The following is a 27,924-nucleotide window of genomic DNA, read 5'->3' as shown; positions in this document are numbered from 1 at the left end:
GTGGCCGGGGAGCAGCCGGGTATCGAACCGGCGCCGCAGATGCCGCGTGCAGCTTCCCAACCCAGCGCTCAACCGCTGCGCCACCGGGGAGGCCCTCCTCCTACCACTTTTAATTGGATTTATATTATTTATGTTTTGTGTTCTGACTGTAATGCCTGTGTTTGTTTCTGTTTTTATTCTGTGGTTGAATGACTTGGTGCTCCCCTCCCTCCTGGCACAGGGGTTAAGTCTCTGCACTATCAAACTATCTCCAGCCACTGCGGCCTGTGTTCCATCCCCGGCCAGGGAGCTGACCCACATGGTGCAGCAGACCTCTCCTGTCTCACCCGCTGCTTCCCTCAGCAGTGTATTTCAGTCAGTCTGCTTGTTCTGCTCCCCGCTCTGTCTCTGGTAAATCCTCTCACCCCCCCCACGCCTCTGGTCTAGACTTAAGTTCTTGTATGCATAAATAAATAAAATAAATCTTTAAAAAATGATTAGAAAATAAAATAAAACTAAAAGGAGATAGGCCTAGAGTTTGCCTTTTTTTTTTTTTTTTTTTAAGATTTATTTATACAAGAACCGGGACACTGGCCAGATGTGCGGGAGGGTGAGAGAATTCACCAGAGACAGAGTGGGAAACAGAATAGGCAGACTGATGAAATACACTGCTGAGGGGAGCAGTGGGTGAGACAGGAGAGGTCTGCCGCATCATGTGGGATTCTTGGTGGCTGGCCAGGATCGAACTGGCGCTGCAGAGGCTGTGGACAGCTCCACCAGTGCAGCGCTCAACTGCCTACGCCACCAGGGAGGCCCAAGCCTAGAGTTTTTTTTAACAATAAGATTGAACAGACCTCAAAGCATTTTGTTTCTGTGGTATAAGCTTCTCCACATGTCCTCTTGGCATCTGTCTTTTTTTCATCAGGATCTGGTATCGCTTGACAGCCAGTGCCAGTGCATGGCCACCCTCCGGGGCACTGTTAAGAGTTACATGGGTTTTCGTACATTTGTAAGGCCACTCTGATTTTTACCACCCAACAGTTGACTTCGTCTTTTTCTAGAATGCTTAAAAGGAAGTAAATATTTTGTTGTCTTGCATTTCTGAGACTGTCTTGATTCATACCTATGCAGATGATAGAATCCTAGGTTGGAAATACTTTTCCTTCAGAATATGGAAGGTAATGCTCTGTTTTCATATGTCTTCATGATGGTAATTGAGAAGTTCAAGTTCATTCCATATCTCTTATTTGTGACCTGTGATCTGCTTGATCCTGTCATTCCTAGGGGTGTGATTTTTTATGATGATCCATCTTGATGTTTTTTTTTTTCCCATCTTGCTGGGGATTGGGTAAAGCCTTTCAAACTGGAAACCTAGTTTGAAGAAGATTCCCATTGCCGTAGAATGGAAAACCATTCTTGCTTAGTCATTTTCTGCAGTCATTTTTGCTCATTAACTTTGTGTTTCAAATTATGGTGTTTCTTTCAAGTCCTTTGCTAAGTTTCAAGCATTCACAAAAGCAGGACAGTATAAAAGAGCCTCCTGCATCCATACCAGCTTCATCAGTTATCAGCATGTGGCTAATTTTGTTCACCTGTACCCTGTAGCCCTGACCACTGAGCTACATATTATGTAATTTTATCTTTAATTATGTTTCTATGTATCTTAGGTGTTTTTAGAAAAACAATCACATTTCTGTGAAAAAAACAAAAAAGTTTCTTAATATTATATAACATACACTTGTTATTCACATTTTTCCAAGTAGCCCCAAAGTGCCATTTTTTAATTGGTTACATCAGGATCCAAAACAGGAGTCACACATTGCCTTTGCCCTGTAGAACTTCCCTCATTCTGGATTTGTTTGATTGTATCCTGTAGTGTCATTTAACATTTATTCTGCCCCTTGTGTTTTCTGTAAAGTGGCAGCATCATCAGTCTCAAGTTCACTTTTTGGGGCAGGAGTCTTTGTAAGAGGTGAGGTGATTTCCTTTTGCATCATGTCAAAAGGCAGATATCTGACCATTCACTTTGTGTGATGTTGAGATTGATCATGCATTTAGATCTAGCTGGTGTGGGCCATCCATTGAAAAGTTCTGTATCATCATTTCTTCTGACAGTTTTAGTAATAATTGATGGTCATTTCCTGGAAGTTGTTAAGGGGTTTCAGTATCCTTTCACTGTTTATGCTTGTATTTCCTGCAACTTTTTTTAATGAACTTTGTCTCATTCACTGTTGACGTACCTTGTTACAGTTCATCTGGGCAAAACAAGATAAATTTTTTTTTTTTAATAGAGGCATGTTTTATTTATTTGTTTGTTTGCTTGTTTTTGTTTATACAAGCACTGGGTACAGTCAGAAGCGCGGGAGGGTGAGAGAATTCACCAGAGCCAGAGCGGGGAGCAGAGCAGGCAGAGGGACCGAAGTACACTGCTGAGGGGAGCAGCGGGCGGCAGAAGAGGTCTGCGCGCCATGTGGGACCCTCCTCTGGTGGCCGGGGAGCAGCCGGGGATTGAACTGGTGCTGCAGAGGCTGCGGGCAGCTTCGCAACCCAGCGCTCAACCGCTGCGCCACTGGGGAGGCCCAAAACAAGATAAATTTTTTTTTTTTTTTTTATAGAGGCATGCTTTATTTATTTGTTTGCTGGTTTGTTTGTTTGTTTTGTTTATACATGCACTGGGTACAGTCAGAAGCGCGGGAGGGTGAGAGAATTCACCAGAGCCAGAGCGGGGAGCAGAGCAGGCAGAAGGACCGAAGTACACTGCTGAGGGGAGCAGCGGGCGGCAGGAGAGGTCTGCACGCCATGTGGGACCCTCCTCTGGTGGCCGGGGAGCAGCCGCGGATCGAACCGGCGCCGCAGAGGCTGCGCGCAGTTTCGCAACCCAGCGTTCAACCGCTGCGCCACCGGGGAGGCCCAACAAGATAAATTTTTAATTCTTCCCCTCATTGTTTCTAATTTGTTAGCAGAGGAATGATTTAATATTCCAGTAACTTCCAAAGTTGACTGGTGAAGTCATTGTTTTCATATGATTATTAAAAAATTTTAAAAATTTGGTGTTTTTAGTTCATTGAAATTATTATTCTCTTTGCATCACACTTTTTGAATTTAATGTAATTTTAACAATATGATGGGAATTACATGTACAGTGACCATGGAATTTTGATCCAAAGCAGGACACTTTATGAGAGTGAAAGGGGATGCTAACCAGGGGCCCACACATGTGAAGTGGACTGTCCTAGGCAAGCAGGGCTATATGGTCACTCTGGTGACATGTGGATTGTTAAGAGAAAATGAGCTTTTTTCATATTTTTAAACTTTATTGAAATATAATAATTTGCATACATTAAAATTGCACATATTTAAAATGTGCAGTTTGATGAGCTTTGGCATATATAGCTACCTGAGAAACCATCACCTCAGGCAAACTTCCTCTTATTGTCCTATGTCTCCTCATTCCCAAGGTCCCTAGACAACCACTGATCTATTGCTCTGTCACAATAGACAAGTTTGTATTTTCTGGAATTTTATATAAATGGAATAATACAGTATACGATACAGTTTTTGAGGGGAGGCTTGTCTGGCTGCCTTTTTGTTTAGCACCAATATTTTTTCTATTGATCTGTTTCTGCCAAGAGTTAAGACTGTTTGAACTAATGTTCATGAGGTATTTTGGTCTTTAGCTTTATCATTTTTTTTTCTGGTTTTGGTAATAGAAGTGTCCTCTTAATAAAATGAATTTAGAATCCTACTCTTCAGTTTTCTGGAAGAATTTGTGTAGAATTAGTATTGCTTACATTATTTCCAATAAAAATATCTAATACAGTTTTTATCTTTGTCCTCTGTTTTTATCTTTGTCCCCTCTGATCTCTTGTAAGATTTCTCTCCTTAGCAGCTGCTTTTGAATATATTTTTCAAATCATTTTCTTTGTTTCTTGCGCTATGCTTCTCTGAGCTTCTTGCCTCTTTTGATATAAATTTGGAAAATTTCAGCCAGTTTTTCAAAATTTTTTCTGCCTGTCCCCATTTTGGGTTCTATTTTCATGTATTTAGGCACCTCAGTGTTTCACTTTGGACGCTTTTAAGGTTGTGCCTTTGCGTTTTATATTGGGGTTGCCCTGTAACACCTTCAACTCTACCAGCGTTTTTTCTGTAGTGTCTAAACTGATAGTCCCATTTAGGGTGTTTTCATCTCTGACAATTAGTTTGATTTGGGTCTTTCAAATATTTTCCGTGTCTTTCCTATCCTAAATGGTGTCTTACTTTACCTTCTTAAACATGTGGACTGTAGTTACAGTAAATGGTTACTCTGCCTATTGATGGTATCACCGCTGTCATTTCTGGGTTAGTTTGGCCTGATTGATTTCCCCCCCCTAATTATGGGTCATGTTTTCCTTCTTCTTGCATGCCCAGAAATACTTGATTTCCTGCTGGCAGTGTGAATTTTGCCTTGTATTGCAGACTGGATAGTTCTATCCCTTTATATGCTTCTAGGCTTTGTTCTAGGGCACAGTCCAGTTACGTGGCTGCAGTTTGATGCTCCTGTGCGGGCTGTGCCCCCACCTGCCCTTGCTGTTCATTTGCATGTGCTCGTGGTGGCTTTCATGCTATAGCCACAGGATAGTCATGACAGAGAGACCATGTGACCTTCTGTGCTCAAAATCGCCACGACCTGATCCTGTACAGAACGGGTGTCCGCCCTTGCTTTCAAGGGCTTGTCTTCAGGCTTCTCGGCAGGAGCAGAGGGGCATTTGGGGTAGGGCTCCTTTCTCCCTGCAGCTGTCTCCTGCAGCCTGTGTCCCGTGAGCTTTCTCACTTCGGCTCGTTGATGGACAGGGTCGGGTGCCCTACCTGTGTACCTGGTGGTGACAGCACTTGCTCCCTGGCAGGGCTTGCTCCTGCCCCACGGGCAGTTGCTTCACAAGGGCCTGCTGATCAGCATGCATTGGAGGGCGAGGGGTCACATGTCTGCAGTGCTGTCTCTTGTCCTGTTGCTGCTCACTGTGCACTCCCCCTGCCTTCTCCAAGTCTCTGCCCATGGATTCCAGCCCCCCAGCCTCCACCCGTCCTTACCTCAACCACATCAGCTCACAGAGCTTGCCGGGTCCCCTGCTCCTGTGCTGCCAGCTTGCCCCTGCGGGCAGGCTTGGGCATCAGTATCCACCCCCTCTTCTCATCCCTCCTCTCATCTTTGCTGTCTGGTTGTCAGGGTCCAGTACTTGAAACTGTTGTTCCATTTATTTTTTCCTGCCTGATACAGTTTTGGAGGGCCGGTGTGCTGCGCCTTGTCTCTGCCTGCAGGTAGACACGTGGACACTGAACGTTTTGTGGAGGTAGTAGTAAGCTCAGTGTTTCTGTTGCAAAGCACGTGTTGGTGCTTTTCACGGGCGTTTCATGTCGGAGGGGCCTCTTTCTCTGCTGACATTTTTACTTTGAATGACTATAAAAGTTTATTCTTAGATCTTCCTTTCCAGTCGAAGATAAGGCTGTCAGGAGAACAGTTATCATAGAACTAGAAGCATTTAAATTTCTGATGTGATAAGCTTATTTCTTGCCGTGGCCACGCAGAACATCTATTTATCACTGCCTGGGTGCTTTGAAGTGAAACTGTGCTTACATACAGAAAGTTTTCAAACCTGCTTTGGTTCAGCATTGTTCTGTTTCTAGGCGTAGATTTGTTCAGTTGAAACCGTCTAACACAGCCCCCTCTCTTAGAAGCCGTTAGTGTCCTCTGTGACATGGTTGGATATCAACATTTCTGACTCTCTCTGAGTCTTGATAATCTTATTTATTTCGCTTCTGTTTTCTTATGCTGAGTTCATAGCTGGTATTACATATTCAAAATCAGCAATTTTAAAAACATACTGTGATTATTTTCTCTCTTTAATCACCTCTAAAAAAATGAAAAGAGGATAAAAGAGTGTTGTCACTGAAATCAGATATAAGGTTCATTTGCCAAAGACCCTGTGGAACTACCCTATATAGATTTTTTGCTTTTTTTGTAAGTTTTTTTTTTAAAAGATTTATTATTTATTTATTTATTTATTTATTTATACAAGCACTGGGTACAGTCAGAAGCGCGGGAGGGTGAGAGAATTCACCAGAGCCAGAGCGGGGAGCAGAGCAGGCAGAAAGACCGAAGTACACTGCTGGGGGGAGCAGCGGGCGGCAGGAGAGGTCTGCGCGACATGTGGGACCCTCACCCGGTGGCTGGGGATCGAACTGGTGCTGCAGAGGCTGTGGGCAGCTTCGCAACCCAGCGCTCAACCGCTGCGCCACCGGGGAGGCCCCTTTTTTGGTAAGTTTTAAATACTCTCTGGCTGTTGGGCGGTAGGGGCGAAACTTCTTAGACCTACCTCCATTTGAACTGCGAAGAATCAAGGAGTTTTGTAGGAACATTTTCTTTTTCAGGAGGTAATTTTTCTTGCTAAATATGCCATAAAAACTTGAAGAATGATCTAATTTCTCATTTTAAAATGACTGTCATACTGAGCCAGGCTGTTTAACACTTCAGAGTTAGAACACATGGATTTGTCGATAAATTTAAACCTGATGGTAGTCTCCATTACTACTAAGTTGTTTGAGTAATATATTATATTCACATTGTAAATGGATATTGATCTTCATTCAGTGACTCAATTGGTGCATCTCAATTCTTATGAAATTGCTGATTCTTTTCCACTCGGTAGGTATGTGGCCAGACATCAAGTCTAGCCAACAGTCCACAGATTTTTTTTCCACCTTTGCTTCTTTGCACACTACTCTTTAGGAAGTATTAATACTGTTTGGATACTAAAAATAGTAAAAACAAATTATCTTTAAAATATCAATCTTAAAATATACCCTTTGGTGTTTTTTTCTTTTTATGTCTTGAAGGTACTTGAGGTTTATCGAGCTGCCCTTGTCTCAGAGAAAGTTTTGTCAAAGATGCCAGCAGTTGCTGTTGCCAGATGAGTGGGAGGATCATCATGGGCATCAGGTGGTGGGTGATGTTTCTGTCACCCAGTTAAAAAGACCCAGTCAACTGCTTTATCCCCTGGAGAACAAGAAGACAAATGCGCAATATTTGTTTGCCGATAGGACCTGTCAGTTCTTGATAGACCTGCTTTCTACCCTTGGATTCAGAAGAGCACTGTGTGTTGGCACACCCAGGTATGGTCCATGACTTTTAAAGACTTCTCTGATCACTACCATTTAAGCCCATAGAAAAAAATGTGTCTCTGGTGATTTAGTGTGTGCAGGCCCAATGTGAAGATGACTGCATGAGGAAGTGCGTATGCAGTGTGCTCTCTCCCGTGAGGAGTGGCAGGCTGTATTGCCTTTGAGAGAAGTCCCTGTAGATTACTGCTCTATGAGAGTTGTTCTGATTTTATTCATGAGTTTTGTTTATAATTTTCGACTTCTCTATTTTGCCCTTTATAAATTATTTGCAAAACTGAAACCTTGGCTGCTGCCAAAGTCTCCTCAGTGTTTCTGGGAAATATTAGAAATATTAGGAGCATGTTGATGGTTGATTTGTTTGTTTGTCATTATCTACGGCCTTTGTAATTTCTTATTAAATTTGCTTTCACTAATTGCTTTAGGTTGCATGAGCTGATCAGGTTGAAAGCATCAGGTGACATGAAGTCTAACATTAAAAGCCTTCTATTGGATATTGACTTTCGGTAGGTTACAACTGTAAGGTATTCTCTCATTACAATAATATTCTCCTTCATTGTCTCCTGATTTTTTTTTAATTTTTTTTCTCTTGTTTTGACCTTATTATAACCCTTTAATTAACATTCAGAAACACTGGTTAAAAAGCAGCTTTTTAGTCTGATAAACTCAACATGTAATCTTCCATGTTTCAGACAGAGAGGCAGTAGATTTCTCTTGTTGCTGTTGTGCTTCCTAAATCTCTGTGCAGTGTCTAGTTGGCTTTGGGTTACAACTTAGAAATAAATTCTTACTGGGTAAAATTTCTTCTCATAGGATTATTTTACAAAAATATCTGAACTTCCTCTAGGATTTTATCTCATCATGATGTTTTAAGTATGGTAAGACACGCATTTTAATGTATTTTACCAGATAATGTATATTGTGTTTTACTGACACAGCCTGAAGTGAAGGGAATGAAAACAGGTCCCAGGGCAGAGGATTGGCAGACAAGCTTTGTGGGTGAGCGTCAGAATTAAGAGCGTCTAATGTGCTAGGGGAAACAGAGGCGACAGATGACCACACCCTGAACGCCCCCTTCTGGGGGTTAGTTAGAAGAAATGGATTTTTTATTTATAACTCAGGATGGCAAACATGTCCTTAGTCTCTGTGAGCCTGTAAACTTGAGGTACCCTTCCTGCTTTCTGTAATTGTTTACATTCCAGGAGTTCACGGTGAGTCTCTCAGACACGTGTTGTTGCTATCATTTCTATCATTTGTTCTTGTGTGTTTTGAAGGGAGGGGGCTTAGTGTTGCTTTTCATTTAATTGCATAGAGTCTATTTGGCCAATATTTCAGCATTTGTTGTAGAGAATCTGAAATGATACATGCTTTCTCTCCCTAAAAACAAGGCAGACACATTTTAAATTTATTTTCATGTGAATTAATACCTGGTTTCCAGGTTGCCCGTGTATTTAGAATAAGGCACTCACATCAGTCAAGAGTCTTTCAGTGGAAGTTCATTTGTGTCAGAGGATGTACTGGCTCAGGTCACTGGAGCATGGGATCCGGCAGGAGACCCTGGGTGTCCCTCAGTGTTGGCAGGGCTCCATCTTTCTGTCTCCACCTCTCATTCTGTCTTTCTCTGCCTGGGACTTCTGTGGGCAGCAGCTTTAAGCTTGTGGCCTCCAGTTTAACTGCCAAGTAGAGACATGGTTTTTCCTGAGACTTCTGGCAGCAGGACCCAGGGTGACTGCTTCTCTTGGTTGGGGTCACATGCTCCTTCCAGAAGCAGGGCTGTGGCCGGGCAGTGTGGTGCTCCGGATAGCACATGACCAAACACACGAGGTGGGATTCTCTGCAGGAAACAGGTGTATGACTGAAGGAGGGAGTACAGGTGCTGGAGAGGCCCCCCCCCAAAAAAAAAAAAAAATACACCAAAAAACCAGCTGTCCACAAAGGAATTAGTTAAAACTTTATACATCTGTCATTGTCACCGGCCCTCCAGTAACATGGGTGGCCCTGTCTTTCCAATAGTGCAGTTCTTTGAAGTCACGCTCACAATTGTGTAATGATTCTGAGTTCATTAAAGACAATTTTTTTTCAGAAACTAGAAAAAAGTCATAGCATTTCATCTCAAAGAACTTGTTCAAATTCCAAAGATTCCTGATTTACTGTTGTTTTTCCAAACATGAACTTTACTTCTGTCACTCTGGATTTTGGTTTTCTAGGCCTTTTTAATGCATATAAACATTTTTTCAAAAGTAGAATCAATATATGAACATATAGTTGCTTTTTCTACTTGCTGTATTTCAGGCATATTTTGTTGTTAAAACAGACCTATTTTATATACATAAATCAGTGGTTTTTAGTATTATCCATGAGGTGGTGCAGAGCTCACCACTGTCTAATCTGAAGTATTTCCATCACCTTCAAAAGAAACACTTTCCCCGTAAGCAGTCTCTTCTTATTTCTTCCCCCATAGCCACTGGCTACACCAGTGTACTTTGAGCCTTTGGATTTGCCTGTTGGGGCAATTTCACATAGAATCATGCAATGTTTTGCCTTTAGTGTCTGGCTTCTTTTTGCTTAGCGTGTATTTTTACAGTTCATCCATATTGTAGCATATGTCAGTCCTTCGTTCTTTTTTATGACTGAATAATACTCTGTTGTATGGACCTGCCAAGTTAAATTGTCCGCTTATTGGTTCATGGAAATTTGAGTCACTTCTACTTTTTGGCTATTTTAAATAGTGCTGCTGTGAACATCTATATGCAGATTTTCATGTATATCTGTGTTTTCATATCTATGGGTATTAGACTGGGTGGTTTAAACAACAGGAATTTAGTTGTTGTTTGCACAGTTTCAAAGGTGAAAAGTCCACAATCAAGTTGCTGGTAGGTTTGGTTTTTTTTGAGGCCTCTCATCTTAGCTTGCAGAAGCCTTTCTTCTCGCTGGTTCTTCACATGGTCTGCACATCTCCGGTGTCTCCTTGTATGTCCACATTTCCTCTGTAAGGACACCTGGAATACTGTATCAGGGCCCACCCTAAAGACTTCATTTTAACTCATAGCATCTTTAAAAGCCCCTTTCCAGTGCAGTCATATTCTGAGGTACTGGGAGTTAGGGATTTAACAGATGAATTATGGAGGGACAGAATTCAATCTATCACAGGTGTATATCTTAGGACTAGATTTAGGGGTCATATATAACACTATGTTTAGCTTTTTTTTGTTTGTTTGTTGAAGATTTCTTTATTCATTTATACAAGCACTGGGTACAGTCAGAAGCGTGGGAGGGTGAGAGAATTCACCAGAGCCAGAGCGGGGAACAGAACAGGCAGACTGATGAAATACACTGCTGAGGGGAGCAGCGGGCATGGCAGGAGAGGTCTGTGTGCCATGTGGGACCCTTGCGGGGAGCCGGGGATCAAACCTGCGCTGCAGAGGCTGCGGGCAGCTTCGCAGCCAAGTGCTCAACTGCTGCGCCACCAGGGGAGGCCCTATGTTTAGCTTCTTGAGGAACTATCAAACTGTTTTCTAAAGCCCCATTTGTAATCCCACCAGCAATTTATGTGAGTTCTGATTTTGCTAGATCCTTGCCAACACTTGTTATTATTCATCTTTTTGATATATTATCTCATTGTGGTTTTGTTTTTCATTTTATTGATGGGTAATGATAATGAGCGCCTTTTATTGTGCTTATGGGCCATTTGTTGAACTGTTTGGTGGAGTGTATTCAATCCTCTGCCCATTTTTTCAATGGGTTATTTGTCTTTCTATTGTTAAATTAAAAGCATTCTCAATATATTTTGGGTACCAGACCCTTATCAGATACATGGTTTACAAATATTTTTTCTCATTCTGTGGATTTTCTTTTCACTTTTGATGAAGTCTAGTTTTTCTCTCATTTCTTTGATTCCTTGTGTTTTAGGTGTCTTATCTAAGAAACTATTACCTAATTCAAAGTCATGAATATTTATACCTGTATTTTCTTCTAAGGGTCTTGTAATTTTAGCTCTTAGATGTAGGTCTTTGATCTATTATGAGGCAATTTTTATATGTGGTCTGAGGTTGGGATCCAACTTCATTCTCTTGCATGTGGAGATCCAGTTGCCTCTGCACCAGCTATTGAGTATACATTTTACATTTAATTGTTTTGGTATTGTACTAAAAACCAAATGACCATAAATGTATGGTGATATTCTGTGTATCCTTATGCCAGTACCACACAGTCTTGATTACTGTTACTTTCTATTAGATATTGAAATTGGGAAGTGTAAGTCTTTCAGTGTTGATCTTTTTCATATTGTTTTGGCCTTGCATTTCCAAGTGAATTTTAGGTTCATCTTGTCAGTTTCTGCAAACAGCTGGAATTTTTTATAGCGACTGCATTGAATTTGTAGATCAGTCTGGAAATATTTCCATCTAATATCTAGCTTTCCAGTCCATGAATGAGATGTCTTTTCATTTATTCAGGCCTCTCTAATTTATTTAAATGACATTTTGTAGTTTTCAGTGTACATGTCTTACACGTCTTATATTACATTTATTCCTAAATATTTTTCTCTTTGTTGTTACTGTAAATTAAATCACTTCCTTTACTTTATATGGTTAATTGCTAGAGCCCTGATTTACTTTAAAAAATATTTGTGATAGAATTTACATAGCATAAAATCTACTCTTTTACCTGTATGAAGCATATTGTTTAGTGGTGTTAAATCAGTTAGGTGCATTCACATTGTTCTGTGCCATTCCCCAAACTCTTTTCATTTGACCTGATTTACCTTTAATTTGGAAGATTTATATAGTCCCTAACTTTTTTGCCTTAAATGCCATGCCTTGTAGTTTTACTTTACCTGAGCCTGTAGTTGAAGTCGCCTCATCAGACAGAATAGGGGATACAATAAACTTATTTCATAACTAATAGAATACATTGGTACTTTTTTCATGTCTAAAGTTCTGTGTGTGTTGCAAACAAAAGCTAAATATGTTGTGTTGGGGATATCCTACCTCACTTCATTTGTTGATATTGTAGTTTGTTAGATGATCAGTTCTGTAAAAGGTTAACCCTGGAAATTAGGAGGGAGCTGGCTTATTGAAACACACTAGTATTCTGAATGAACTTACCTGTTACCAGGGTGACAGAGTATGCACTTCAGATCTCTCACAAGGGCCACAGTTAAATCTGGTCATAATTCCTGTGCATAAGGAGGGCAGAGAATAGTTGCTTCTGGCACTTTGACTTTGGTTTATTGTTGCCCCATGAACTGCAGAGAACTGCCTCAACTCAAGGGCAATTCCTTTTCGGAAGGTCTAAGATTTGAGTTAACATTTGCTAAGATGGATTTCTAGATGCTCTAATTTTAGCATGAAAGATGTGAAACTATTTAGCAAACTACCATCCAAATAGAGTCATGTCAAAAGAAAAAAAAGAGAAATTCTTAGGTTCATTTCATGAACTAATTTTATTCAGCTCTTGATTGCATTTCCTGTGTGTAGAGCATGTTTCACACTTGGTAGCTGACTTCATTTAAAGAGAATGAATGGCCAAATTAAATGAATGTCCTTTTGAGCAGTTTTCAAGAGCTTGTGCTTCTGATTGGTTTTGTTTGTCTTAGTCAATGGAGAGAATAATTCTTTGTGTCCAATTCCATTTTAAGTGGGTAATGTTAAGTGATTTTTCATAATTTAAAATATGAAAAATTATGCTCCCTTGTTTGTATTTGGTGGAAACTTAGAGCTGAAATCCTGGCTTTTTTCTCTCTGGCTCTGCCTACTGCTTCCTAGGATATTTTGGACATGTGTGCTGGGCTGAATTTTATGTAAATGAAATTTTCTTTTTTTAATAAAAAAGTGACTAGTATGTCTTTGTGAAGCAATAAAAAATGGAGAGGGGGCAGAAATATATTTAAAAAGGGATTGTGTTTTCCCTTGTGTATACTTACAAAGCAATGCAAGACAGAAAAAAAAACCCTGAATGATAGCCAACACACTCTGTACTAGTACTGAGATAGATCTGTGTATACAGTAACTCATATATGTGTCAGGGTGGGTGTATTTAGTTAAATAGGAAAACATTTGTTTATTAATAGTAATTGACATTGTCACACAGATTTTGAAATGTTTATCAGATTATAGCATACAGGTTAAATATTTTTCAGTTACCTGAACATTTGTTTCATTTCTTCAGTGCAAATTTCAGTTTTGTTTTTTTTTTAAGATTTATTTATTTATGCATACAAGAGCTGGGGTGCAGGCCAGAGATGCGGGGGGTGAGAGGATTCACCAGAGACAGAGTGGGGAACAGAACAGGCAGACTGGCTGAAATACACTCCTGAGGGGGAGCAGTGGGTGAGACAGGAGAGGTCTGCTGCGCCATGTGGGTTGCTCCCTGGCTGGCCAGGTATGGAACTCGTGCTGCAGAGGCTGCAAATTGCTTCATGGTGCATTGTTTAACCCCTTGCGCCACCAGGGAGGCCCCAAATTTATGTTTTATGAAATCAGCAGATATACTAACAATATCTTAAATGGTACTAGAGGATTTTGTACGTAGAGTGGTGAAAAGCTGTTATTTTATCTCCATAGAGCATGAAGAATATAGAAGGAGAAATTTTGGTTGGATATAAACATATTTATCTAATGTTAGAGACATGAAGATATAATTTTTTCTAGCCATTGTTAACTAAAAAATGATACCCTAACATTTTTAGTAAATGCTGTGTAGCTGGGATTGTATTAACCACTTTATGTACATTATCTCATTTATTTTTACCAAGTTTTATGAGGTGGGAACTATTATTTTTCCCATTTTGTAGATGAAGAAGCTGAGACTCAGATAGTTTAATTTCCTAAATTGTCAAATCTAATAAGTGACAGACTCAGAGTTTGACACCAGAGCATGTCACAATAGAGCCAGTACTCTTAACCCCAGTGTAAGAAGATGACAAACGAGGTTGTACACTGTAGTAACACTCACTGTGGCTGGTGAAGCAGTCATAGACAGCTGTGGGTAACTGAGAGTATAGGCAGAAGCAAAGACGTGCCATTGTCTTGCTCTGGTTGAGGAGGCCCTCTCAGTAAGGAGGCGTCCCTGATTTTCCTGTCTTTCCATTAGATAATGAATTCTGTAGAAGGATGGTATGGCTCGCATGTGAATTCTTTATAACAAATCTTGGAAGTCCAAAAATCCCCTTGAAATAACAAAGAGGTTTCTATATTATACAACAGCCTCAGAAATCAGCAAGGACATTATGACCTATATACATGTAAACAGGAAAAATATAAAGATACACATACACATACAATTAAGGATTAAAGAAAGCTAACTCTTATAAGAAATCAAATTCATGCAAATTAAAACCATAATGTGGTTTGAATTTTGCCTGGTAAATTAGCAAAAATTTATAAAATGTTAATACCTAAAATGGGTATTCTCATTCTGCTGATTGCCTTTTAAAGTGGCGTGTTAAAAGAATAAAATGATTCAGTCAGTAAACATTCCTTGCTTGTGGCACTAATTCAGTAAGTATGAAATATACTTACTTCATTTTTTTTGATATTGAGAAGATGTTTTTTACTGAACTAATCTAATATATAAAAAGTTTGTATTAAATGTATTAAATACTTTTTTTTTGTTAAACACAGTAGAAAATAATCAACTCTTGAGTGGAAATGTTGATTCAGTATTTTCTTGAAAATTCTGTTTAAAATATTTAGAGAGGGGCCTCCCCTGGTGGCGCAGTGGTTTAGTGCTGGGCTGCAAAGCTGCCTGCAGCCTCTGCAGCGCCGGTTCAATCCCTGGCCACTGGCGAGGGTCCCCCATGGCACGCAGACCTCTCCTGCAGCGCCCACTGCTCCCCTCAGCAGTGTATTTCATCAGTCTGCCTTTTCTGTTCCCCACTCTGACTCTGGTGAATTCTCTCACCCTCCTGTGCTTCTGACTGTACCCAGTGCTTGTATAAATAAATAAAATAAATCTTTAAAAAATAATAATAAAATATTTAGAGAAGTATTTTAATTGCCTACCCATCTCAAGCATAATATATATAATCTATTGTAATCTATAATGTGATTTTTAGATATAATCTTTGGATTCATAAGGACACATATATGTTATATATGAGTATTCTGTAATATTGCTACTGTTTTTTTTTTAATTTGGAAAAATATTTTATTTGTTCTGCATCCACTGTTACAGACTCCCTCAGATTTTGGGAAAGTATTATTTCAAAAAGTTAAGAATGAAATTGATTTATTAAAGGTATAATTTCATAGTTTTAAAATTGAGCTTATTTATTGACAGCTGTGACTGGACAAATAACTCCAGTAATAAGCCAATTATTTTACAGGTATTCACAGTTTTATATGGAAGATAGTTTTTGCCATTATAACATGTTTAATCATCACTTCTTTGATGGAAAGGTAAGAATTATACCATTATCTCTTTCTTACGGAAGAATGCATTCGAGTACTTCTTTCTTTATTTTTCTAGATCAAATTGTGGCTATTCCACCATTTATTGATTTTTGTTTTGGGTTCATCTAGAAGTAATCATGTTATTACTCTTTCAGGACTTTTCCCTGCTCTTTGGATCAAAGGCCCCCTTTCTTACCCAGACCCACGGGGCTCTGTGTGACCTGATCCCTTCACTCTCCAGCCTCTCTGCGTTCCCACGTTGCTGTTTGTGCTCAGGACACGTGACTTTCATCTGAAACTGGCCTTTTCACCAAGAGGGCTTTTGCTCATGGTGTCCCTCTGCCTTCTATTCTCTCTTGGCCTTATTAACTTTACCCCATCTTTCAGAGCACTGTTCCAAGTCACTTTTTCCAGCCTCCCTGGGTTCCCTTACAAAGTCAAGTTCTCCTTTGTAGATTTGTAACATGTTATTAAATAAGAATTCTGAGGTTAGTTGTTTGGTGTCTGCCACCCTGATAAATTTCATGTCCTGGTTAAGGAGATTTATGGTTTTATTAAATCCATCCTTAAAATATAGGCAGTGCCAAGAGTGAACCCTAATGTAAACTGTGGACTCTGGATGATGATGATGTGTCAATGTAGGTTCATCAGTTGTAACAAATGTCCCACTCTGGAAATGAGGGAAGCTGTCTGTGTGTGGGGGTGGGGAGTAGTGGGATATCTTTATACCTTCTTCTCAGTTGTGCTGTGAACTTAAAATGATTCCAAAAAATAGTCTTTAAAAAATAAGGGTGTTGGCTTAGAAAAAGGTTTTTAATACATGTCGCACTGGATGAATAGCACAGCAGTCTTCTTGCAAAACAACCAAGTAATCACACCTGACAGAGATCAGCAAATGTTTTGTTAATGTCAAGAAGACGACTTGATAGGTACCCATACATATATGTGTATAGATCTATTTTTTTAAAAAATGGTGAGCCATGCTTAAGTATATACTGTGCTTTAAAGATATTAGCTAATGACAGAATGACAAATTCAGAATTGTTGGTTGGGATTAAAAAGGAGACTCCTGATTTAGTAAGTATAGTCAATGATGCTTTCCTTCCACCAGAACCAAATCAGCATGGTGGTATATATTTTTCAGCCCTGATAGCCATGAAAACCTAGTAGTGAAATAAATAGCAGTCAGAATCAGACATGTTTCTCTGTTTCCCAAAGGGCACATGTGGTTGGTAATCACTAGGATCTGAGAGCTGATTAGATGAGTGTAGGAAAGCTCACCCTAAAAAAACCATCACTTCAGTGAAAAATCCCTGAATAATAGATGATGAGGGACTTGTCAGCTAGGACAGTGGCAGAAAAAGAGAGGAAGGAAGTGGACTTTTCAGGCATTTCACAGGTGGAAACAAGACGAGGTAATAAGTAGACTAGGGGAGAAGTCAGAGATGACTTGGCAGTATGGCCTGAATTTTTATTTCATTCTTCTAAACAGACAGTTGGGAGGCTTGGAAGTGAAGTTTGGAAATGTTTGTGGGTCTGGTGGGATTGACGTGGACATGTCCAGTGTGACTTCTGGAAACCATGGGACCTTGAGTGCAGTTAGGGCTGGTGACACCCTAGATGAGGAAGCAACAGATTCATGAAGCTGCGCCATGGCGGGCTGGGACTTGATTGGTTTGTGTATTTATAATATTTTGCTTTTTATTTTGGTCAATAACAACAAAAACAAAATCACATTTAACTGTCATCTACCAGTTGCCTAGCAATTTCATCTATTTCACGAAAGTAATGTAATTAGCATTTTTCATGGAACTCTGTATAACTTACTATTGAAAGTTTATAGCATAACCTTAGAAGTTTTTAGAAAAAAAAGGTTGAATAAGCCACCAAGACTGAGTTCTACTTTTTTTTTTTGAAGATTTATTTATTTGTACAAGCACTGGGTACAGTCAGAAGCGCGGGGGGCGGGGGGGTGAGAGAATTCACCAGAGCCACAGCGGGGAGCAGAGCAGGCAGAAGGACCGAAGTACACTGCTGAGGGGAGCAGCGGGCGGCAGGAGAGGTCTGCGCGCCATGCGGGACCCTCCTCTAGTGGCCAGGGAGCAGCCGGGGATCGGACTGGCGCTGTGGAGGCTGCGGGCAGCTTTGCAACCCAGCGCTCAACCGCTGCACCACCGGGGAAGCCCAAGACTGAGTTCTACTTTATCTTTCCCAGAAGAATACAGTTGTCCAGCTCAAGTTTTCCTTTTTCTATATTTTGGGAGCAGCCTCTAAGTAGTGTTGCAACTGTAGTGCTTGATCTATAGAAAACTATTGCTTTAATGGTTCTACTGTCTGTCCCTTTTCTACCTGCATCCTAAGTCAAGGATTATTTACCGTGTATGGATCAATCACTAAGTGCTGATATGTCTGCTCAGTCCCCATGAAGGTGTGCAGGGTATTCTGGGAGTAGAAGCCTCAGCCACTGCATAGAAAGACTGCATAGTAGACTGAATTAAAAAGCAGGAATTCCTCCCGCAGAGTTTTCTCATTGCAAACAATATAGCCTTTCAGGGTAGCAAAAAATGTCATGTGCCTAAATGGTAAAAGGGTTAAAATTTGTGTAGAGGATAAGCTATTTTTAATGCCAGCACTTTTTCAGGTCACGATCCATGTGGGTGGCATAAGCCAGCATCTGTGCCAGAGGTAGCCAGTCAACATGTGGGCCCTCTGCAGCTCAGGGCAGGACACGATGCCATTGAGTCTTTCTTTCTTTTCTTTTCTTTTTTTTTTTTCATTAAAGATTGATTTTATTTATTTATAATTGAATACAATTATAAATATAATTGAATACAATTATAAATATAATTATAATTCAATTTATAATTGAATACAAGAACTGGGGTGTAGGCCAGAAGTGTGGGGTGGGTGTGGGGGTAAGAAGATTCACCAGAGATAGGGTGGGGAGCAGAACAGGATGATCTACTGAAATATACTGCTGAGAGGGAACAGTGGGCAAGATAGGAGAGGTCTGCTATGCCATGTGGGTCATCTCCCTGGCCGGGTATTGAACTCAGGCTGCAGTAGATGGTGATAGCTTGATAGTAACTGAGACTTAATTAAGCCCTATACCACCTGGGAGGCCCAGTGCTGTTGATTCTTACTGGAGAGATGATCTTTGATGTTTTGTTTGTTTTGAAACTCAGTTAAGGGTTTAGGTATTGTTTGTTAATTTTCTTTTTTATACTTTTAACTCTAAGGAATTTGAAAGTTTTTCAATAACATCTTCTGTACTTGAAGTCCTTGTTGGGGTGGCAGGTCAAGGCAGTACCAAGCAGTTCTTGAAAAGTGATTAACCTTCTTGACACACCATCCTTTGCTGTTGGACTGCCAGTAGGAAGTTAATAAAGACTTTTCTAGGAAAAAGGAATTAGGATGTTGTAGTTTTTCCTCTCATCAGTTGGGTTATCAAAATTAGTAGTAGAAAAGTATGTATTTTATTACAAGGTGAACATAGATTTATTAAAGTTTAAAATGCCATTAAGCTTTAAAATCTGTGTTGATTTGTTTTTACAGGTGAAATATAGGCCTTAAAAACTACAAAGTCAGTAGACTAGAGTTTATATTACAGGTGTCTCTTATAACTTCTCCCAAAGCAAAAATGATAAATACCCTAGACAGTGGTTAATATTAACTTTGCAATTATTAAAAACACTTCAATCTGTTTGTTGGGAAAATGTGTTAATAGCGTGGTTTCATGCCTTGGATAAGCTTTGGTACCTGTGAATTTTCGTTTATTTGCTTAGTGTCCCTGTTCAAATATGCCTGTCATTTACCCAGTACACAAAAAACATGTGCACGTTTTACTGGTAACTTGTAGCTCTTGTTAAACTTGCCTCGTGGGCAGTGGGCAAACCAGACAGGAAAAAATATGTCTTCTTTGTCTTTGTGTCTCCGGGGTTTAGCACAGACTCAGCTTCTGTTTGTTGAACTGAGTTTAGAGTTTTAGTGTTCATGGGTAATGAGTTTCTCTCTTTTAGGTTACTAAATTTAGTTTTTTAATTTAACCATTTGAAATGTGTAGTCCTCTGATAGTGATAGCATTTGAATTTGCAATTTTAAAACCTACTTATCAAGGAACCCAAAGATAAAATCTTAGGGAGCTGAATGAGAATGGCTTTAGGATGTCAGCCGGGGATAGAGGTTGCAGGATGGGTGAAGTTTCAGTACCACGAGTGAGATTGAGCCTAACGCATTCTCTCCCAAATAGGATGAAGTGCCTTCTGCTTGTGTTAATTTAGAAATGAACTTTTATTTGTTCCAGGCTGCCCTTGAAGTATGCAGAACCTTTTTACAGGAAGATAAAGGTGAAGGCGTTATTATGGTGACAGATCCTCCTTTTGGTGGCTTGGTTGAACCTCTGGCTGTTACATTCAAGAAGTTAATTGCTATGTGGAAAGAAGGTCAAAGCCAAGGTGTGTAATCTATTACTTTCTGCAGAATAAACATGTATCTATGTATCTACTTCCTGTCAAATGTTAGCAGAGCTCCGTGAATCAGAGTGCTGATAAAACAGACATGTCTTGGGTTCTTGTCTTTTTTAAAAAATGAGCTTATTTGATGATGTGGCAAATTTCATTATCGTGAGACTCTTTATCATCCTAATCTTATGTTTTTAAAATGACTAGTAGATAAATATTTGTTTTAGATGGGCATAAGGGGACATTGTAAAGAATCAGTGAACCATTGTCATTTATTCAATAAGTATTTACAGAGTAGCCACTGTGTACCAAATGCTGTTAGGTGCTGGCAGTAGAGCAGCAAACAAGACAAACATGTACCTTTGTCCTCATAGCTCGTACATTCCCTGTTCCTAAAGTCATGTCCAAATCTCTCAGAGGACACCAATGTCTGGCCCAGAACCCTAAACTGCTAAGATTTAGGAGGGAAATTGGGACATCCAGTAGCCTAACAGTAGTTATTGGTGACACACAGACATCAATATAAGAGGGGCCTAGTGCCTGGGGGTTATTACTCAGTGTAAAGTGCCTTAGGACTTCCATGTATTTTGTATATAAGCATCTAATTAGTCAGTATAGTCATTTCTTAGTTTCCAACATTTAAGGTGATAAATTATTGGCCTCTCCATTAATTGTGCCACGCAAGTAGTGTGTTTTGGGGACAGTTTGCAAACGAAATTTAAAACATGACTGATGGTGTTAAATATTTCACTTGTTTTTTGGTTATTAGGTTTGCTTATCAGAGTGGATAAAATCAGTGTTAAGGGGAAACACTAAAGAGCTTTGTGTATCATTTTCCAGTTCTGCAACTTACCAGCTGCATGACTTTGAACAAACTACTTAAGTCTGTGGTTTTAGTTTCCCCATCTATAAAATGGGTTTATTATTGTAACTGAAGGGGTTATTATGACATAATATACAGAAAATGCCTAGTTTTGTGGTTGGCCTTAAATAATAGCTGTGTTGACTGCTTCTCTTGAAAGTTAATTTTACTAAGCTTGTTCTTCAGAATCTTCCATGATTTAAATTGATTCATCCCTGAAGTGGAGATGAGTGATGCCAAAGCTAGGACTCAGACCTCAGGCCTCTGTCATCTAGTCCAGGATTTCCTCTGTCACATTGTGACGTACCTTTGGGTTTCAAAGTGGTGCTTCTTTTTCATTTCCCACTTGTTGGGCGTAATATCTTTGCCTTTACCTAGACTAAAGTGGTATGCACGTAAGAATTACTTATACATACGCTTTGCAGCAGTGTGTTTAGGCATGATGGAAGGCTTGCACTGATTTGAGGAGAAGGTCAAGTTGTATGTGGCACTTTGGCAAACATTTTCTCCTTACATATTATTTCAATGTGTTGAACAATTGCAGTTACTCCTGATACCAGAAGATTTTGAATTACATTTTCTGTTTTATTTTTCTTTGCTGTCAGTTTCTTATTTTTTTTTCTCTCTCTCTTTTTGTGATCCGTTAGATGATAACACCAAAGAACTACCCATTTTCTGGATTTTCCCCTATTTTTTTGAATCCCGAATTTGTCAGTTTTTTCCAAGCTTCTGCATGTTGGATTACCAGGTAGAGTAAATATTCTTTTTTCTGGCATTGTTGGGGAACAGATATTCTGCTTAAATAAATGTTCTGCTAAAACTGTTCATTGATTTTAGTAAAGGAAAAAATACTCTATGCTGTATTAAACACTAAAATTATACTACATGCATAGCTCAGTTCATGGGTTCCTAAATGTCTCCAGTCCCTCAGGTACTTGTTAAAAAAATAGGGTTTTGGGTACTGAAATAAACCTACTAAATCAAAATCAGGAGTAAAGCCTTAAGAAGAAATATTTTACCAAGCTTCCCAGGTGATTCTGAGGTGCCACTCAGTTTGAGAGCAGGACCTCATCTTTCATCATCCTGAAAACCTTCACCGCACCCAGGTCATCGTGACGAGCATCGGTTTTCTCTGTTCAGAGGTTTTCTGTGAAGTAGATCACTCTCCAGTGGGTCGAATGCCACATGCACTTCACAGCGTCACTCAGGAGGCCAGGAGCTCTCAGCAGAGGAGTGCTCAGGGTCACGGGTGTCAGAGAAGCAGGCACACTGAGGTCTGCCCTTCTGCCAAGCGGGAACCTGCCTAAGATAAGCATCGAGCCAGTGGCTGTGGCCAACCACCTGCCCTGGGCTCGTTCTACTTCAATGTTTACTCTCCAGTCTTCATGTCTTTGGTTTCTGGAACACGCCCTGTTGTTGCCATCAGTGGGTGTGGTCACCAAATGGGCACTGCATCCTGTTTTGCAAAGACAGTTTTCTGCTTGAGTTTTCCTATCACTTGACTAGCCTCTGATGAAGGCTTTGCAGCCCTATAACTAGGGGAGAGTTCCCTCATTGTCAGAGCTAGACCTTGCTTCTGGTTCTTTCCAATCTTGAAGGCATATGCTATCACAAAAATCATTTAGAAATTCTGGAAGCAACAATGCTACCAAAAATGAAGGGACAGACACTACTGTGACTCTACTCCAAATAGCAAATATAATTTTAAAGTATTCACTTTCAGCCTCTTAAAAAACACTTCTACATATTTGTAATCATAGCAGATGGATTTGAATTCTGCTTTCTTCACTGTGTCTTATATAAGTGTGCATTTTTCACCGCAGTTACATAATTTTTATGCTTTTACTAACTTTAAATTCATAGGCAGTTTCTGTCATCATTTGTCGTCATTCTTTCCTTTTTAAACTTACAGGTTGCATTCACCTTTTAGGTACTTCTTAAATAACACTAACATAAACACTACCATTTTACTCATAATTTTTCCATAACTTCCTTAAAATGAAATGTCAAAGCTACAAGAGAATTTTAAAAACTTTTATTACCAAGTTTTGTGGACATATTCGTGGCTTTTGAACCATATCAAGAGATTCTTTTCAAGAATGTGTAGCACGTACCATTTTAACCCTGACTTCTTTGAGCTCTACTTTCGGCAGAATCTACATTGTAAATCTTCTCAAAGCTGGTTTACTTTCCTGTTTAGAGCAGCCAGTTTTCTGTTTCTTGTTTGAGGGATGTTTCCAGTAATAACATTTGTAATACGCAGATAGCTGACATATCCTAAAGATGTTAACTAAGTAAATCAATTCTGCTTTCCAGGAGTACCTGTTGCCTTTGACAGTGAGTAATCATCTAGTATAATGCTTGGCACATAGCAGGTGCCCTGTACAAGTTGAATGAGAAAGAGCATGAATTCAGGAGTCAAAAAGGAACTGAGTTTTAATTCTGGTTCTGCCACTTACTAGCTAGGCCTAAGAGTTTATGTGAAGCTCATCTTAGCTGTTAAATGTGCCTAGTAATTATATATCTACTTCGGATGCTCAATATCTTTATCTGGGAAATACAAATCAAAACAACAGTTATCAAAAAGACAAGAAATAAGGGTGGGTGAGGATGTGAGGAATAGGGAACCATTGGACACTGCTGGGAATGTAAATTGATGCAGCCACTATAGAAAACAGTGTGAAAGTTCTTCAATTAAAATTGAACTTGTCTGTTATCCAGCAATTCCATTTCTAGCTATTCAAACCTAAAGACAACAAAAACTAACTCAAAAATATATATGTATTTGATTGCAACGACATTCCTGAATAGCCAAAGCAACCCTGGCAAAAAAGAAGATGAGTGGTATCACATTCCCAGACTTCAGACTATACTACAAAACTATAGTAGTCAAAACAGTATTGTACTGGAACAAAAACCACACAGACCAATGGAATACAATTGAGTACCCAGAAATAAACCCACACATCTATGGACAGTTCAACTATGACAAGGTAACCAAGAGTACAAGTGTTGAGTCTCTTCAACAAGCAGAGTTAGGAAAATTAGAAACATGAAAAAGAGTGAAACTAGATCACATCACACACCTCATATAAATACAATCTCCAAATAGATAAAAGACTTGAATGTAAGTCCCAAAACTATAAAAGACATTGAAGAAAACTGGCAAAGTACAACATTGGCTTCAGTGATGTCTTTGTGGATTCATCGCCAAAGACAAGAAAAACAAAAGGGAATATAAACAAATGGGACTACAGCAGACTAAAAAACTTCTTTACAGCAAAAGAAATGATCATTAAAACAAAAAGACACCCTACTGAATGGGAGAAAATATTTGCATGTCATACATCTGACAAGGGGCTGATAGCCAAGATCTTTAAAGAACTCACACAACTTAATGAAAAAGAAGCAGATAACCCAATTACAAAATAGGCTGAAGAACTAGCAACTTCTCCAAAGAAGACATACGTGAAATAGGCACATGGAAAAATGCTCATCATCATTTACCAATTAGGGAAGTGCAAATCAAAACCATGAGATACTACCTTATACTGTGAGAATGGCTGATATCTGAAAGAACAGTAACAAATGTTGGTGAGGATGTGGAGAAAGAGAAACCCTCTTACAACTGGTGGGAATGTAGACTGGTCCTGCCCCTATAGAAAACAGTATGGTTTCTCAGAATATTAAAAATAGATCTACCATATCACCTAGTGATTTCACCTGAAGAATGTAAAAAACACTAATTCAAAGGAATATATGCACTGCTATGTTCATTACAACACTATTTACAATAACCAAGTTATGAAATAGCCTAAGTGTTCAAGTACAAAATGAGTACATTAGAAAGATAGGGTGTGTGTGTATATATATATTCACACGCCAAAATGGAGTACTACACAGCTGTGAAACATGGATAGAACTGAAGGCTGGAAAGGACTACATTAATTGAAATAAGTCAGAAGAAGAAATGCAGATACTGGATTGTTTCTCTAATATTGGACTATAAAGAAACAAAGAGTCAGACAAAACTGAACCAATAAAACTAGACATCTGAATTGCGGCTACCAGGGGGGAAGGAAAAATAGGGAGGCAGCACAATGGACTACTATGAAGAATTATGGGAGCTGTGGTGGTAGGTGTGGTGAGGTGACATGCATCTGAAGAGGTATGATCCTATGCCTCTGAATCACATACAATGCTATAAACTAATGTAACCTCAATTTAAAAAAAAAAAAAAGAAATTTTGGTATATGCTATGCAATGGAATATTATTCCACCATAAAAAAGAATGAAATATTGCTATTGTGGCAATGTGAATAGACCATGAGGGTATTATGTTAAATAAAATCAGAGAAAGAAAAATACTATATACTACCACTTATATGTGAAGTCTAAAAAAAAAAAAAGCTCGTAAATACAAGAACAAATTGGTGGTTGACAGAGATGGGGCATTGAGGGATGAGAGAAATCAGTGAAGGTGGTTATAAAAGAAAGAAAATCAATACAGGGTTTAACCCTGATCATCAGTGGAAATTGTATTGTGTTTGGACTTCCACTCAATAAAAGAATTATGTGTGATAATACATTAAAAGGCTTAGTGTGACCCATGGGACACACAAATGTAGAATAAAAGCTATTGTATTGACATTGTGATACTATCACTCCTGTCATTGTGTCATCTCAGGGTGGAGGTAAAAGTCTTCTGCAGGTCCTTTTTGGGCACAGAATCTGAGACATTAAAATTGTAAAGCACAGGCACCCTCAGAAAAGTGTTCATCCACAATCTGGGGTGCGTTTTTCACTGTGGGTGAGGGTTTGAAATGGTGAGGAGGTAATGGATTTATAAACCAAATTTGTCACACCTCCCCCCTGATGGATTTTCTAATTTTTTTTTTTAAATTACTATGGATTTATTGTTATCCGTCTTAAACCTTTTGGTTTCTTTCTTTTGTTACTCTAACCTCACTTTGTGGTAATTTTTTTCCTTTTATGTTAGTTATCTTCATCAAGTGACACATTGGATAAAGACATTTGAAAGTCTCCTCTCTGTCACAGCTCTTTCCCTACAGATCTTGATTAGGCCTTCTTGCTGACATAGCCTAAGATGATTCTGTAAGCCCCCAAGCTACAATGAGGTAAAAGACCCAAAATCACTAAATCTCTCTCTTTTTAAAAATACTTTTCAGGTAAGAGCAAGGCGGAAATGCTGCAAATCTTCATGAAGTATAAATTATGTAGTCTCTTCAGTTATATAAAGCATTCCATGAGTACAGAATAAATAGTCATCAAAGACCTAGCAAACCAAGAGTCTTATTAAGGGCAGATTAGAAAGGAAGGATGTGATAATGAAAGGAAATTCTGATTTAGAGTCAGAAGTTTGAGTCCTAGAACTGCCTTTTAGAAGCTATTTAATCGTGGGGGAAGTCACTTTATCTTTCCCAGTCTCTGTTTCCTTGCCTATAAAATAAAATGATTGAACCAGAAAAGGGATGGCAGATAAGTTTTACTTTTAGTGCTAAGCCTGATAAATTGGTAGTGACTTTCTGAAGAATTTGTTGAGAGTACCGGGCTCAGTGGCACAGTAGCATGATTGATTAGTGATGTCTGCCCCTGGGGGTTGGAGGGGGAGGAAGGGACAGCCTGTGGCTGCATTTAGGTCCTGTATTTACCTTGTCTGAGCTGGGTCATCTTACTTCCCTTCCACTTTAAACATGCTGTGATCTCTTGTTTTCACCTAATCTAGGACATTTGTCTGGGTTGTTAAAAGTGAAACTCTTTGCTTTTTTTTAAAGTTATCTTTTAAAAAAATCATCCTGTGTAGAATTTTTTGAGGCTTGTTTCAAGTTCAGAAATGAAGATATTTTAACAGAAATTCCTGAGACATTATTACTAATTATAAGATGGCAACTGAAATTCTTGATTCCTGACATGTAATAAACATAAAATATCTAACAGACTTGGAGGAATCTCACACACACACGCACACACGTGTGCATAATTTATATATATAAATTTTAAATAAGAGGTTACTTGAGATATGGGGAATATAACTATAAGATCTTATCGCTGTGGTATAGGTTGGTTAATGGAGCCAAAGAGTTTACTTGGTTTCTTTTGAATAAACTGAAATTAAACAGAACACAGTCCTGTTATAAAAATAGATGTACTCTGTCTTATTTAATCTTTGTTTCCCAGCATGATGCCTGAAACGTAGTAGGTACAAAATAAGTGTTTGATGACTTGAATGTCTTGGTTTCCATATAACTAGTTTCAATCTCGTGGCACAGAAGAAATTTGTGTAGATAAAATTAAAAGTTAGGGATTGCAGAGATTTTGAGCTTTCCCTCATTTCTATACAGTACTTCATCACATTAATCAGTTCCATGGGAGAAATTTTCTATTTGAAAATGCCTCTCATCATCATTGTGAGTGAAATGTCAGAGATAATGATGGGAAAATGGTGTATCAGCTCTACCACCAACGATACGCAATTTGCAAAATTGTGTTTGCTTTACAGCACTTCCATAGGAGGTTTATTTGTGTGGAGGAAGCTATGAAATATGGATGTATGTTAGAGGTACATTAATTTACCCTAGCAGCATGCATTTTACATACCATATGTTTATAGTTAATTAGCACAACAAACCCGCATTTAAAAATAATAATAATCTCAATTAGGTTATGCAAAATCAAGCAATCAACCACCTTCCTGACACATACATTCTCTGACTCCTTGGGTAACCATAAAGAAATTGTTCTCTTTTTTTTCCCTCCTCTCTTCCATCTGCTATCATTTTGCATGGAATATTCCATTTGGTAGAAATCTTTTCGAAGATACTTTTTTCCAACATTTAAAAATCTTTGTAAGATTCTCTTGGGAAGAATTTTTTTCTTATGACACTCATAAATGTTCAAAGCAGCTTTGTTGAATTTAATAAGGTGCCGTATATTTATTGAGTACGTGGAGGAGTGTGTTAAGGAAAAATTGAGAATTTAAATCATTTTAAAAGAAAACTACTTACAGTACTATTTTAAGGTGATTTTGAAGTAAAATCTACTTTTGTGCCTTAGCCTC

At 39.0% G+C, this 27,924-nt stretch overlaps 1 protein-coding gene across 1 annotated transcript in view; it reads left to right on the top strand.

The window, feature by feature from the left end:
* ZCCHC4 (zinc finger CCHC-type containing 4) overlaps positions 1-27,924 on the top strand; it is a gene marked incomplete at its 3' end in the record, with an annotated part of 41,849 nt that overhangs the window by 6,470 nt on the left and 7,455 nt on the right. Inside the window, 5 exon segments of the mRNA XM_084233846.1 lie at positions 6,850-7,125; positions 7,557-7,637; positions 15,458-15,530; positions 19,828-19,978; positions 21,494-21,594. Of these exon segments, the coding sequence (XP_084089972.1) occupies positions 6,850-7,125; positions 7,557-7,637; positions 15,458-15,530; positions 19,828-19,978; positions 21,494-21,594 (682 nt within the window).

This window comes from Talpa europaea (assembly GCF_964194135.1).
Source record: "Talpa europaea genome assembly, chromosome: 5".
Taxonomy (NCBI): domain Eukaryota; kingdom Metazoa; phylum Chordata; class Mammalia; order Eulipotyphla; family Talpidae; genus Talpa; species Talpa europaea.
This window is presented reverse-complemented; position numbering and strand designations above follow the sequence as displayed.